Source organism: Pteropus alecto, unplaced genomic scaffold (genome assembly GCF_000325575.1).
Source record: "Pteropus alecto unplaced genomic scaffold, ASM32557v1 scaffold88, whole genome shotgun sequence".
Taxonomy (NCBI): domain Eukaryota; kingdom Metazoa; phylum Chordata; class Mammalia; order Chiroptera; family Pteropodidae; genus Pteropus; species Pteropus alecto.
The window spans coordinates 14971668-14987748 of NW_006494611.1; the positions used below are offsets into that span (position 1 = coordinate 14971668).

Genomic DNA, 16081 nt, shown 5'->3' on the forward strand with positions numbered 1-16081 from the left:
TATCCCAGACATTACCTTATGTCCGGCTTTGAAATCTAATTAAATGGTAGGAACATGACCCTGGGGTGGGGCAGGATGGGGGGGGTCATCATGATTCTCTCTCTGGTGAGCTAAAGTCCCTTTCAGATCTCTGTGAAGAATCAGGAGCAAATCCAAAGAATCATAATTGGAGGTCATATCAACTTCAAAAGCATAGTCACCACAACCCAGAGGAATTCACGGGAATGCTGTATGCTACACACGATTGCAGTATTCTCGTTTCCCTCTCTAGTGTGTGGCACAGGGACGCTCATCACAAGAGCCAGTGTGTGGGTTTGACTCATAGTAGTGTTGCTATTATCATGGAACAGTGGTTCATGAGATCGCTTGAGTTGTCTTAGGAACACAGAGCATCTTATCCAAAGTGCACAATGCCCATGGATTTAGCTATCACACCAGCTAATGTCCCACTCCTGTGGTGACCAAACAGATCCTGTGAACACTGTCTGGATAAGGAAGGAAAAAATTTAAAGTGGTTTGGAGTCTCCTGACTTTCTCATGGACTCCGTCTCTGCCTGCTGTTACCTCCGTCTGTCTGAATTCCGGTCTCCACTTGTATGCCCTGCTCTGGTAGCCTCATCTTCCTCAGGTTAAATGTTAACACCATGCTTCTAGGAGCTACACTGTCCTTGCCCTCCACAGAGGATGGTTTAGAATGAAGATTCATTCACGGTAACAGGCTTAGTAGGTAGTTTGACTACATTTTCCAGATAAGATACATCCTTGATCAAGAGCTCACATTTCATGAGCAGAGATGAGATCACAAGATATAGATAAACCTATGAAGATTTTAGCTGACTTCTGCCATGTCCTTAGTGCCTTCTACTTTCCTCTTCTTGTCCCAAGTAGTCAAAAATGGCAGCCCCTTCTTGGTTCAGCTTCCCCTTACATCAGGGAAAGGGAATTTATACTGGACTTTCCTTTATTAACTGATGATACTCTAAAGAATCCTTTAAAACCTAGTCTCCAAAAGTGGTTGTACATTCTGACATCTGTAGGTGAATTCGTATCTTCTATATAAAAAATTTTTTTCAGATTGAAAAATTATAGGACTTGAAGAAGGCTTGCTCTGTGTTTCTGTTAGTCACCTATGTAGTGGGTGAATTAAATTACTTTTTTCCCTAAAGCTCTTTTTACCAAATGGTTACTTTTCTCAATAATTAGAAACTGTTTAGGACTTAAGTGATATCCCTCTGGTGTTCGAGTTAGCCTACAGGAAGTGTGCTTTTAGTGAAGACTTGCTGATTGAGTAAAGGACCAAATACAAACAGCAGTTGTTTGACTATTATTTACTTTCTTCAAGGGTGATCACAGTATTAAACCTTCGGTAGTTAAAATACAGGTTAGTATAGAAAGAGAGATAGGAAATCTTCATACTCTTCCCCAAAAAAACTTTCTTTAGTTGCCTTGATTGTTTCTAGCTTCTCAACAAATTGCCCTTCACTAGAGTGAGACTTCATTGGTTCAAATGTCTACACTTTTTGGTGGCCAAGAAAATGACTGTATATAAGCTTAGAAGTGGAAATGATTTATTTATAATTAGTTTTTATAAAAGCATAAGTGAATGAGGGTTCCTGCTTCCTATCAAAAGTACATAACTGCCAGCAACATCAGTCATGACTTAATCTTCGGCACATGAAGATGATTTTCCAGCAGTAGATTTACGAAGTAATGGAATGTTTGTGCTTGTGGAAGGTGACTTTGCTGTCATCTGAGGATCCCTAAGATTCTGTTGGAGACCACTATGCTATAGAAGAACCTGTGGTTACATAACCCTCCTCCTCAGCTAGAGCTTCAAGTTTACAACTAGTAGACCTTCTTTCTAAATCACTTTATTTAGTTCTTCCTAAGGGTAGAGGACAAGTGCCATTCAGTTCCTTGCCAGCATTCTTCTCCTGGCAATTCACCAGGCTGAGGGGATGTTTACTCTCTTGTTCCATTCCAGAGCTGGGTCTTTGGAAAATTAGCGTTTAATTTCCAAGTCCTGAGGCTACTTATTTCACTAGGCCTTTTTGACCAATAAGGAAAATTCATTAATGACTGTAATTAATTAATTCTCCCTTCAGTTTCTTGGTTTCTGTAACTGGAATAATATTAGCCAGTGAGGAGGTCCTCGAGCCATCAGAAGTTGTGGAATGAAATGTAAGGACCCACTGAACTCTGATAGTCAGAGTATGTGCACCACTCTTCTTGCATTTTTTGAATGAATGTGATTCCTGAATCCTGCCTCAAGACTGCAGTCAGGGTCTGCTTGAGCACTCATCAGCAATGTTCCCTTGGCTGATATGACTCAGTAATTATGGTCATAATAAGATACTTGGGATATCTTTCTCCTGTTTCGCCTTTCGTAGCACATATTCTTGGGCTTGGTGATTGCTGGCTTTTCTCACCTGAAAGTTACCTGTTGGTTGCAGGTCATTCTTCCTATTAAAAATAGGCACTTAGAAAACAGTCATCAATGTTAGGCAGTCTGGTATGGGGAGAAACTGTGAAAAGATTAAGTAGAAAGACAGCCTTTCTGTCCTGGCTACATAGCTTTTCTTACTGCCTCAACAGCTCCATATTGCAGGAACCCAGGAGTACCTGGCTTTCCTTCTGCTCATAAGTATCTGGTGTGGTTCTCATACCATTCAGCCCTTCAGCCCTTGTATCTGCTACAAAGTTCTTCCTCTTCCCCACCAGGTTGTGTTGCTCTCCTTCTCCCCAGATACTGATTCCCGTGGGGCTCTACTGTGTGATGGTCTTTACATGCCAGCTATGGCCCAGGTCATCATCCATCTTCCCAGTCTTCTTTCCAAATATCATATGTCGGTGTTTGAGGAAAGTGGGTTCTTGGGTCATTCCCCAGGGGTAAGGCTAAGTCTTTTGGATTTAAACCATGTGACTGGCCTGAAAGGAATGGTCATACCTGGAGGAGGTGCCGTCCAGTATCAAGTAAACAATTACCTTCAGGCAGTTTGGATCCAGGTAAGTGCTATATTTCTCTCCATGGTAACTTTATGGTGAAGATGATTTTAGAATATCAGATGTTTAGAATGGTCCAATTTCTAAATGATTTCCTTACAAAAAGTGTTTTGTAAATATACCAACATAAAGGTACATTTAGAAGAAATGTGGCAAAGACTGTAGACCTCTCCATTTTTTTCATATTTTCTTTTTTTTCTTCCCTTTTTTTTTTTTTTTGACACTTAACATTATTCTGTATTAGTTTCAGGTGAACAGACCTCTGGATTTATAGCAGGGTGCAGGATAGATATGTTTTTACTGCCTTTGTAGCAGCTAGTGTTTCCTGGCACATTGTAAGTGCTCAGTAAATGTTCTTTGCTGCTATTATCATTACTAGTATTATTACTAAAATTAAGTGTGAGAGTTGAATGTGGAAATTTCTCAGTTGGGATAGCATATACTCTAAAATTCTTTTTATAATTTTTAGTTGTAGAGATTTACTTTAAGGCTGTAAGTATATTGCCTCTAGCTAAAACGAGGAGTTAACCCTTTCTATAGCTTAATCTTAAATGTAGCAGTGTGACTTTAGTAATTGCTTTCAGTTTTAGAGGTCAATAAGTCAGGCTGTTTCTTATTAACTTGTTACAGCACCGTGAAATACTTTGCCTACCCAAGGCCCACTCCAGTGGACTAAGCAATTAGAAATTAGAACAAGAATATTACTGATAGATCATTCCTTTTATACTGTTGCTCAAGTTCTGATTATGTAAATTTGTGTGTGTGTGTGTGTGTGCAACTTCATAATTTTTTTTCATTTGATTTTTAAATATCCTTCTTGAGTTGTTAAGACTGATGTGGACACTCTTCAGGATACTTAACATGGGTTTTCCTTTTCTTAATTACCCTGCATGATCCTAAATAGTTCTTCCTTCTCCTGGGCAAGAGTGCCTTCTAAACATTTATATAGAATTATTTTTATTTTCTTGCAGTTGAACTAGCAATGATCATGGACCGTTTGTATGGTGGTGTCTGCTATGCTGGCATTGATACGGACCCAGAGCTGAAGTACCCCAAAGGTGCTGGCCGTGTGGCATTCTCCAATCAGCAGAGTTATATTGCAGCCATCAGTGCTCGCTTTGTGCAGCTCCAACACAATGACATTGACAAACGGGTAAGCAGTTGCTCAGGGTGTAAATGCTATGGAAAAGAAATGAAGTTTATTCTGTGGGCCACTGGGAGGAAAAGCACCTCATGATCATAAATGAGCAGCTCTACCTTACACTGGCTCATAAGTCCATCTAGGCTACCTGAAAAAGAGTGCACACTTGGTGTTTAAGGCATTAATAAACCTTTTGCCTCACTCATCCCCAGGGTGATGTTACACTTATGAAAATAACCCTGCAGAATTTAGCATACCAAACCAGTGCTGTTCAAAAGACGATGCCAACAGTGCATTAACGATGGTTGAGAGCCGGTGTCCTATTTGACCCATGTAGTGCTCTTAAAACAAACTTGGACTAACATTTCATGTTAACATTCAGGAGTGTACATAAAATTTTGAAGTTCTAATTTCTCTTTAAAAAAACTGCAAAATCACACATAGTAGCAGTCGTTGGAACCAAATAGCTGCTGTCTCCTTCAGTCCCCTCTCCAACTCCCTGTAGTTCTACTGCTCATACCACATATGCATATGCTTTACTTGCCTCTTTGCTCATTGGTGTCACCTGCCTGGCCACTGCAGGCATTCAGTTTTCCTACCTCTAACCTAAAGAGAGGCATGAGTTAGGGTGGTAGGGAGTTGGCATGCTCATTTGGTTTTACGGACAGACATAGGTTTAAATCCCTTAAACCTCAGCTCTGCCACTCAATTCGGAAGCTCGGGGAATAGAAGGTTGTGTTAATCTGGGACCTATATTAATAGATAAAAGAGCAAGTAAGAGAATAGCATCAAATTTTGAACACTTCCCTGTGCAATTGTCCAGTGGTATTAATGCTCCCAGCAAAGGATGGTCTTGGGGGATGCACTGGACCAGAATAAATGTAGTAGTAAATATGTTATATTATGAAATTCCACCTATACTCTCTAGGGTTAGCTTTGACTAATTTTGTGTAGCAGGCTTAAGTTTCTTAGGAAATGAAAGTTTCAGTTGGTGATGGGTTTTTAATATTCAGCAAGATTATATTTTTATTAAGATATATATCTTGATCAAATTATAAAAGCCAGTGCTTAAAATAAACAATCTATTTGCTACATCACTGGGCTCCTTAAAAGTAGTGTTGGTTTGTATGTTTTTTAGTTAAAATAAATAAAATAATTCCCTTTCAGAATTTTGAAACACTTTTAAATTAATGGAGACTCAAAGGGATGGTAGAGCTTTGAATCTATTCCTAGTTTGCAAGCACCCATAGCACCCTGAGCTCCCCCTTTTGTAACAGGGATCCCCCTACAGCCTGTCATCTCCACCAAGATCGGCATGGTGTGTGTCTCATTCTCTCTTCATCCCCAGTGCTTACCCATTTCTTGATCCATAGAAACCATAGTAGGCGCTCGATAAACCTTTGTTGGACTGACAAATGGTGCTACTTGAAGGATTCTCTTAACTACTGCTACTGGTGGACTTGCTTGTGCCTGTCTGAAACAGCAGATTCCATTACATTTAGACTGCTACTGCACCCAATAAACAACATGGCAATAAACTTAACCTAGAGAGGCTTAGGTTCTCATCTGTATGGAAGCAGCTTTCTTTGTTCCCCTCTGAAGCCAGAACTAGTGACTGTGCAGGAGGTAGGTCCTAGAGATATAAAAGAAGTAGATACATTTCCCAATGTATCTATCTTCCTTTTGCTTCCTCGCTAACAACAACCTCCCAGCCTATTCTTTAGTAAAGTACACTTGCCCCAGGGATTATGGTAATCTTTGTGCTAACAACAACTTCCCGGCCTATTCTTCAGTAGAGGAAAGTACACTTGCCCCAGGGATTATGGTAATCTTTGAGCCTCTTTAAGAATCACAGTAAATTCAGATACTGTTTGTTTTGTTACCTACCCCTGCTCTCACCCCTGCTGTGCTCAGGCCCTCAGTATTTCTTACCATAAGATTTAGAACTAGGTAAAAAGAGAAGTGGCTTTGCTTTTATTAGCATGATCATAGGCCATGCTATGAAAAAGTATCTGGAACACTAAACTCAGGATTCAGGAAAGTCATTGACTGTTTTCTACCCACTGTATTTGAGTTAACCATACTTTCACATCTTAGAGTAGTCTTTGATTAACTGTTAGAGTAGCAGCCAGTTTTAATGAAAAGAGTATGGAGTTTGGAGCTGGAACAGATTCCAATATATTTAAACCTCTGCTGCTGCTAGTCACTGGTAAACCCAAGCAAATGAGCTAATGCCAGGAGCCCTGTAACTCCCTCCAGGGGATGGTCTGAAGATTAAATGGGATTTGAAGTTGAACAGCCTGAGCTGTATGGCATTTGGGTAGATCTTTAACTAGCACTTACTGGTTAACAGAATTCATCTTGCTACAAATGCACTTAACGTTGACGTTGTTAATATTACTTAGCTTGAATTGTCGGTTGCTCTGCTGAAGATATAGTGCAAAGGTGCCCTGGTTAGTGAAAAGAGCACTGGGCCGGAGTCAGATTGCTGGGTCTAGAGCCGGTTTGCTCTCTATGGGCTTCGTGACTTTGGGCAGGTCACTTAAATTCTGAGCTTCAGTATATAATGAAAGCAGTAGTATAGCCTTGTGTGTTCCACAGATTGTTGAGAAGCCCAGAGGAGATATTGAACAGGAAAGCAGTATATACAATGTAATACACTGTACACATATGCAGTGGGACTGTCGTGGTCACAAGAATGCTACCTCCATGCATGTGGTATCAAAAAGGGACCTGTCAGTTCCTTCTCTGCCCTGGGACGAGAGTCATCTAAGTGCAAGATTTGGAAATCACTGAAAGTAGCAGAGGTCCTGTACCCTCTCCGTGCCATCCTCCTGTTCTTTGTTTGCCCTGACCAATATGGAGACCATTTTCTTTATTATGAGGGATGGAAGCCAGCTTTCATCCTGAGTTGGTCTCCTTTTTCACTACTCTATTAACATTACACTTAACTTCCTCCAAACTGTATTTCTGTCCTCTTCTTAATTTCTTCTTGCTTTGAAAATAGCCAACACTACCTTATTTTGTTGTTTCTGGCATTTTAAGCCTCTGTTAACTACACCCTTCATAGAAGCATTTTAAGGTTCATTGCTAGTTTTATTTTTATTTTTCTTTCTCCTAAAGCTTAAATTAGAGCTTTCCAGAGAGCTCCCATTATATATAAGCATGTTAGTATTTCTTTAGGTAATGCTTTTTTCTTTCTCAGGGGCTCTGTTCTTCATGGTCTACAGAGAATTTCTATCATTAGGTGCAGCCTTCTTCCCAGAATAATCCCTGCAGATTTTTAGCAACAGTCTCTTGGCTAAGACTCTGAAACTTGCTATCCTAAAAGTCAGGGACAGATGTCCACCTGTGCCTTCACTTCCTTTTCCTTGCTATTGCAAATTCCAAGATGCTACAGCCTTTCTCTCTGTTCTTTGGATGTTAGCTTAGAGTTGCCTTTAAACTGAGACTTTGACTATTTTAAATAGCATCAACCTTTATTATCTTTCTGGTCAGGGGAGCCTCCTTTGCTGTCTGCATCATTATAAATGCAGATTCAATTAGTGATTTTAAAAAAACTGTAGATGGAATTTTAAGGCCACTTGCTTCCTGTTTGTAGCCCTTACCCTTTTTACTATTTGTCCCATACGGAGAGTGGGAGAGGGCCACCTGCAGAGCAGCAATGCCTGGAACCATGGAAGTCCTAGGATTGTTTGAGGTGTGTGCTCTCACGTTGTACCTTTCCCAGGTAAACTGTGGGAGGTACATGAAGAAGATTTTGGTTGGTATATTTTCTTTACCTCTTTTGCATCCAACAAAGTTTTTTCAAAAAAGACATCTCTTTAGAGAGTTTATATGTTTATGTATTTATTATTATTGCTGTTGTTATTGCTGCTCTTTTGCTAAGCTTTCAGATGGAGTGGTTTATGGGGAAAATACAAACTTTATAATTTGATTTCTTCTCATCACCTTAGAAACTTTTTGGCTTCATGAATATAAAATAGGTCAATATGTAACATCTCAGCTGTCATATTAGTCTTCCATTATGTCAATATTTTTAAGGAAGAGGTGGGGTTTTTTGTTGTTGTTGTTTTGGTAACAGCTATATTGAGATATGTAATTCATATACCATACAAATCACTAATTTAAAATGTATAATTCAATAGTTTTAGTATATTTACATAGTTGTACAACCATCACCACAGTCAATTTTAGAATAGAAGAAGAGGTATTTTAATGTACTGCCTTCAAGTATGCAGTAAGAAGATCAATTGAACAATAACCACAGTGGTAGGGGGAACTGCATTTATCCTGTATAATTTTATTTAGCTCATTATACGGAGGGGACCCTACTTATTTAACCTATAGTTTTCAGAGTCACAGGAATAAGGTAGCCCAGGCTATTGGGTCAAAATTCTGATTCCTGCTATATCTGTAATTAGAGTCCCCCAAGATTATGTGACTTGTCGAAGTGGGCTGATAAATCTACACTTAACAAACTTTTTGCCATGGTATGTCTAGCAATGGGAAGACTAACGGAGGTGGGAGGGGCTTTTAATGGTAGTTCCTTACAGAACTGCCCTGATTTTGACTCTGCCACCTGTGCCCAGAGGTCTGAATAGGCGTGCTTGGCACATGGGTGGCAATCAATAAATGTATAGAATAAATTAGGGTGATTAATGGGAGAGCAAGGACTGGAAGCAACCATGAAAATTTATCGAGGTTACCGGAGTGAGTCACTCTCATCCTGCCTGGACATCTAGACTAGCTTCCCAGTAGTCTTCCCATTCAACTTTAGCCAGAGTAATCTTTTTAAAATCATAATGTGAATTATGTCTTTCCCCGCTTTTAAACCTTTGATTATATTCTGCTCTTAGGAAAAGGGTCAAAATTCTTAATTAACATTGTCTATATGACCCTTTGTGTACTACACCCGTTTTCTGCCTTAGCTCTTCCTTCCTCATCTTGAACCAGTCACAACTGACCTTTTTCTCTATTTTTCAGGGTCATTATACAAATACCCACAAAAGTGGGTATTCGACAGGCAGTTTCTTCTGCCTGTCAAATACCCACTTTTCCTTCAAGTCTCAGCTTAATTGTGATATATTTAGGAAACTTTTCTTCATTGGAGCTTATATCTCCCCCTTAGATCATTGTCATAATACCATCTACCATTCCTGTGTGGCATTAAAGCACTTCTATAATGAAATAATGTTTGTTTAATGTCCATCTACCCTGTTAGACTATACAATCCATGAGACCAGTGATTATATGTCTTTCATATTAGCTACTGTATATTTAATACTTGACACAGCGGATATACATTAATTATTTATTTTTGGATGATTTTTGGATGAATGAGTGAGTTCTTCAATGGATGCTGATTAGAGAGGTGGCCCAGATGGAAAACCCTTATGTATCAACCTTTGACATATCCAACTGTCTGCCAGAGGGCACTTTGCACAGCCTTCCCTTTCTACTTAATAAAGAACATTCGCTTGTGTAATAAAGAAATTCAGATTTTGCTGTTTAGAATATCAGAAAGTGTTCTTTGACACTTACAGTACATTAAAAGCTGGACTTAACCTTAGACATGACCTGGCTCAACCCCTTTATTTTGCAACAGAGAGAATTTAAGAGTGGTTTGGAGACTCTTAAGATACCTGTCAATTAAAGACAGACCCACCTCTGCTCATGGGACTCCCTGAATTTTGCTGCCCATGCAGGGCCTAATGTTTCTTCAAACACCCTTCTATGAATTCCTCTTTCCACAGGCCTAGGTTAGGAACCTTTGAGTTAGATTATAGGTCTCTAGTGAGTTTTATATATGTTTCAATATTTCACATAACTTTTCAGGTGAGCTGGAATATTCTGCACAGAACAGGGCACACCTGGAGTTATCAGAATTTTCTAGTATGTCTATAGGTTGTTTTTAACATTAATAAAATGAGTTTGAAATTTTCTTGTGCTTTTTTTTTTTTGATGTTTGCTTTTGATTTCCACTTTTATGTTGTAGTTATGTAAAACTTCTTTCAAGTTACTGTGAGCCAACTCCACATATGTATATATGAATCCATATATACATTTTTACATATAACACTAGTGAAAATGTTTGGCATCTTTAATGTCACAGTAACTCTTCTTATGGTACATTATTATTATAAATGACCCAGGGAGTGGGAAAAATAAAAAAAGATAAATGACACAAATGCAACACATGCCTCAGTTTTTACTTCCAAGGAAACATTGTTAACATCTTGAAATAAACTCTTTAAGTCTTACATTATGAATATCTTATGGCTAATATTCACCAGTTATCAGCCGCTCGATAATTTTTTCCCTGTGTTGACAATATCAAAGTTGTGTAATACCCAGCGCAGTGATTCTCAGCATTTCTTCTGCCTTGGCGTCCATGGGGCATGTGATACGCTCTCATGGGTACCCTAGAACACTAATAGGGTAGGGCATTTATGGAGTATTAAGTATCTAAGGGGGGGGATATACCCCGTACCTGCTCCAATCCTCACCACCCAGAAAACCATGGCTATAGAAAAAAAGTGACTTGGCTTGGGAATTGGGAGATCTGAGCTACGCTCCTGGTTCTTCTTTCTGTCATGGCATGAACTTGGGCAAGTTACTTAATCTCTTAGAAGTTTGATTTCATTGCCTCAGTAGTAACACCAGCCTAACTCTCTGATGGTTTGTCGCACAGATAGACAATGAGAGATGAAGAAGTGCTTTGGAAAGTTATTAGGCTGTACAGGTGCTGCTTTGTACGGCAGAGCCTGAGCCCTATTTAAATTGTACTGTTGCTCAACCATCTGTCCAAGGCTAATTGTTGACTCACTCTCTTTTCTTTTTCTACTTTGAAAGTGCCCACTCAGTTCCCCTAGGAATCCCTAATATAAAGATAATGAAAAAGTTGAAGTTAAAACTTTAAAAAATGAAACTGTTAACATAGGTGCCAGTCTACCAGTTTGCTGGTTGGATATTAGTCAAGACACACATAGAGAGACTCTTCAGTTCCTTTTATAGATACAAACACCTAGATGTGTTTTCCATTTAAAGCATTGAAGCGTTTGGTTTTTTTTTCTTTAGTCTAGAAAGAGGTGTTTTTTTACCAGCATCTTTTCTCTGATAACAAAAAGATTTTGAACTTGAAATTCAGTAGACGGTTAAGATTAAATTTTGCTTATATTCCTTTGAACAGTGTTTCTGTGAAAAACTGGAACAGTTTAAAGTATTTAAGTACAACGATGGCAAAAGAGGGCACCTGTACTCATTCTGTCTGTTTTAATGGTATTTTTGGAAGTGATGCCAGATGAACACTTACGATGTGAAAGCTCTGCTAAATCCAGCTTTCTTTATTACTTGAGTATAGGTCACTTACATATGAAAGATTTGGGTAGTGTGAAAAATGAGATCATTAGGAAATGAGTAATCTTTTTACATGGCCATTTTTCTACTCTTTTGTCTACTCTGTGTGGTTCTGAGAAAATCTGTAAGGGTAGAATCAGTTTAGTCTCCCTTAGTCTAACAGAAACATATGATTTGACTAATATGAACAATTTCTTAATAAAAATATGAGGGTCTCACCACTACACAGCTATTATTTAGTACAACTTGGTCATGTTGTCTCCTAGAAATCTGTAAGTGAGATGTCTATAACTTGATACGCATCGTGCAGTAAACAGTGGTTATAGTCTGCCAACTCAGCCCATAGAGATACTTTTACTAGTAGAGAGGATACTAGAGTAGAGGAGCCAATCTGGGGTTTAGTCTTGAAGGAAGGATGTTTGTGTACGTGTGTTAATGAAAATGCTTTTGAAAACTGTAAAACGCTCTGTCAATATACAGTGGCACTGATAACATATTGATTTCCATGAGACCATAAATGGCAAATATTTGAGCTCTTCTGTAAGATGCTTATTAGACAGTCTAATTGGAATTTCATATGATAAAAGCAGTTAAATATTTCAGGCAAGATAAGGATAAAGTTGGTTGGTTATTTGAGTTTTTGAAATAGGAGGAAGAACTTTGAGTTGACAAGATTCTGGCCCTAAAATTAGTTCCCTTAAACCACCATTTCTTAAATTATCCTTCATAAAGCATGTGTCCTTTGGGATTTTAATATCTGTTTTACAAAAAACCTTTTTCTAAGTCAAGTGAGTTTGGAAATGCTTTCTTGAAGAAAGTTAAATAGGCTGCTTTATTCTAGGGCTTCTTAGAATCTTTTATATACTAATCTTCATTATGAAGATCCAAGAAGGAGACACTGTGCAATTTTTCACAAATTTTTTGATCATGAACTCTGCTAAAATGCACTCTCTTGGGAGTAATGTTCTAGGGAGCCCAGCTGAGAAAAATACTGTTTTCAGCTTCTTTACTTCTTTCGTGCTCAAATTCAGAAGTTTAATACGGCATTGATTGTTTTTCCCTTCCTTAGTCCCTTTTTTCCAAGTATGTCCCACTCATCATATATTTTCTTTTTTTTCTTATTGTGGTGAAAAAAACACATGAAACCTATCCTTTTAAATGTTTAAGTGTACAGTACAGTATTATTAACCATAAGCACAGTGTTGTAGAGCACTATCTCTAGAACTTTTTCATCTCGCGTAACCGGAACTTTATAACCTTTGAGCAGTAGCTCCCCACTTCCCCTGCTCCCAACCCCTGGCAACCACCAATCTATTTTCTGCTTCCTATGAGTTTGACTGTTTTAGATACCTCATATAAACGGAATCATGCAGTATTTGTCCTTCTGTGACTGGCTTATTTCACTTAGCGTAATGTCCTTAAAGTTCACCCATGTTGTCGCATGTGACAGAATTTCCTTTTTTTTGAAAGCTGAATAATATTGTGTATATTTACCACATTTTCTGTATCCATTCATCTGTCGATGGATATTCAGGTTGCTTCCACACCTTGGCTATTGTGAATAATGCTTCAGTGAACACAATAGTGAAAATATCCCTTCGAGATCCTTCTTTCATTTCTTTTGAATAAATACCCAGAAGTAAGATTGCTGGGAATGTGTTTTCTATCTATAGAGGGTTGTTCGGTGAGGCCGGAAAACAGCAGCTGCATATCCATGGTGGTGGGGGGTGGGGTGGGGTGGGCATCGAAGTTGTGGTTAGTATTCTCTTTAGTATTTATACTTCTTTGTATTTTGATTACTTGAGATAATCTATTGTATCTTTCTAACATATCGGTTTCTATAGAAGAAGGGGAAATAATTTTGAAATCAATGCGCCATTGACAAATAATGTTTCCTTGACTCTGTTTTAGTTTAATGCAGAGAACTGGAGAGACTCTCAGTTAGCTAATTTGGGGCTGTCTTATACTTTTATTTAAGGAACATTGTGACAGCTAAGCCATAGCACATAATATTTGCTTTGAATAGCATACTCTTGAGAATAACCCATTTTTTATTTAATGAGATGTTATCCATTGCACCTTTTTTTGCAAGCACTTCAAGTACCTTACATATTTAACCTTTTTTTTCTCTTCACTAGAAACGTATTAGGACTGAATTTTAGCTGAAGACTATTCAAGACTTTATATTTCTAGCCTACATGAAGATTAATGTGACCCAGTAACGATACTAACAGAAGTGCTGATAATACCACATTGTCCCTGGCTACAGCTGGAATATATAAGATGACTCAATAGCAAAAGAAATAGAGGTTCTGGTGACCTGTTCCCAGAATATGACTGCCCTTAGCCTTAGTCTGGGACCTCGGACTCCCACAGCCCAGCCTTTATTTTGCTGCTGTTACTGATCCCTGCCTTGATCTGGCTTGAAATCTTCCCAGCTGTAGCTATGACTGTGTTTGATTTGACCCTTTGAGAGGAAGCAACACCCAGAAATGAATTCAAATGTTGTTGGAACTAATCCTACCTGAGCTTATTTTGAATCACTGGGAGCCTCAGAGCCTTTGACCAGAAATAGTTTTTTAAATGGAGTTTGGGTCATCTAAAGAAAGAGAAAGATATTCCTCTTCTCTAAATGGCATGGAAACTTTTTGCCCTCTCTCTCCTTCCGAGTCTTGGCCTCTGATCTCTTCTGTCCCGTTCTCTCTTTTTATATCTTCTCTATTGGAACTGTGATGGTTTTTAATATGAAAATATGAAAAATGGTAAGTCCATTGAAAGGTAAAAAGAAAATGAAATTCAAACCATTTCCCCTATGTTTTTAATCTACCCTAGATTGCTCCTAAAATTAATAACTGCAAATTTGCCAAATCTGGGAAGTTGTGGATAACTTTGTTGCTAAGGAAAAGTTATTTTTCGTGTCGCTTCTTTTATTTCCTAGGCACCTTTCATCTGCTTTCCAAACAACAGGATTCGAACTCATAGTCAGTTGAAAAACTAAAAGTTTTATGTTTAAACATTCGTAGCATTAGGTGCCAGTGGAGGCCTGCTTTCGCAACTGTAGACACCACGTTTAGTGGGAATGGTATTGAGGTTACTGTGCTTTTTAGAATACATGTACTCTGTGACACATGCCATGAAGATTAGAAGTACATTGTTTAAAAACTTTGAGCACATCAAGTAAATTGATTTTTCCAGGAAGCATGTTGCTTCAAATGATAAAAAATGGCCTACCTGACTTCTGGACACCTTTACATTTATCTCTATTGAATTATACCTCTTTACTAGGCCTCTTTCTCCAGTTTGTTCACTCGGTTTCCATTATCTGAAATCTTTGCTTCTACTCAACTGCCAGCCACCTGTAAACATATCTTACCCATCTTGTGTTGGTTAGGTATCTGATGGACTTAATTTGGTTTTTCCTGTCACCAAAGGGCAGGCTGCTATGGGGACCAGTCTTTAGATGTCCTTTATATAAACTTTAGCACATAATTCAACTGAGCCCGACATTGTCTAATGCTTCTCTTCTCATTATTACAACCTTTCAGGCCCAAGGAGAGGGAATTCTGGACCTGTGAAGAGTTTATGGTCTCCCTCTGCCACTGAGAGCTGTTTAGTCATTGTTTACTTATTTTGGGAGGTCATTTTGGTAATATTGAAATGACCGCAGACAGAAATATTTTCTCCAGCTTGTTAGAAACAAAACAGTGTCAGCATCGAGATCATATTGTTAAAGTGTGGCTTTCTCTTTGTCTCTGTCACTCTAAATATTATTCCCTTTATCCATCTTCTTATGGCCACTTATCCAGGCTTCTGTATCATTCTTTCTTATCCTTAATTGTTACCAGCTAATCAGTAAGTTACACACATTTCTCAGCATCCTGGGCATGGTCCTCTCCAGCAGTTGAGTGGTATGAATTCAGGTGTCTCTCTACAAGAAGTGTTCATCACCTGTGCCTGCAAATCCCTTTGAAGCAGAGTCAACTTGGTGACATCATTGGCTCTGGGAAAGGCTCTAGTAGTCGATCTTTAGTGGTAGTCTAGATCAGTAATGTCCCAGTAGATTGGTGTTTCCAAAGTGTCACAGTTTAATGACACTGCAGGTGATCTAGGTGATTAGCAGAGGAACCCTTTGTTATTTTAATAGTTATATATCCGTGTATTGGGAAAAGTGGATATCTGGAGAGTCAAGTAAAACATAACATAATAATACAGATGGCGTTAGGACATGGCGAAAACATCAGTGGTTTGGGAGTGCCTTTAAGAAACTCTCAGACCATAAATTATGGAAAGACCTAAGTCATATTCTTCATGACATTTTCATTTTTAATATGGTGGCTTACAGGGAATAGGCACTCAAAGAATATTAGTCAAATCAGTGAATCCATTTGACCACCAACTAACTACCAGTGTCCTTCATGCAGCTACTTCTCTTTGTCGATTTAAATTGTCAAAGACAGTGTTTATTGTCCTTTGAGAGGTTATGGTAGCCAACTTGCACATCTGTGTTTGTGGATCATTTCGAGTTATGGTGTCTGTCTTATCTTTTGGGCAAGTCTCTACTCTTGGAGTCAACACTTG

The 16081-nt window shown here is 38.6% G+C and overlaps 1 protein-coding gene across 1 annotated transcript in view; it reads left to right on the top strand.

The window, feature by feature from the left end:
• Window positions 1-16081, top strand: part of CPEB3 (cytoplasmic polyadenylation element binding protein 3) — a 167772-nt gene that overhangs the window by 140994 nt on the left and 10697 nt on the right. The window contains exon 9 of the mRNA XM_015599851.2: window positions 3975-4156. Coding sequence (XP_015455337.1) covers window positions 3975-4156 — 182 coding nt within the window. The remainder of the gene's footprint in view (window positions 1-3974; window positions 4157-16081) is intronic.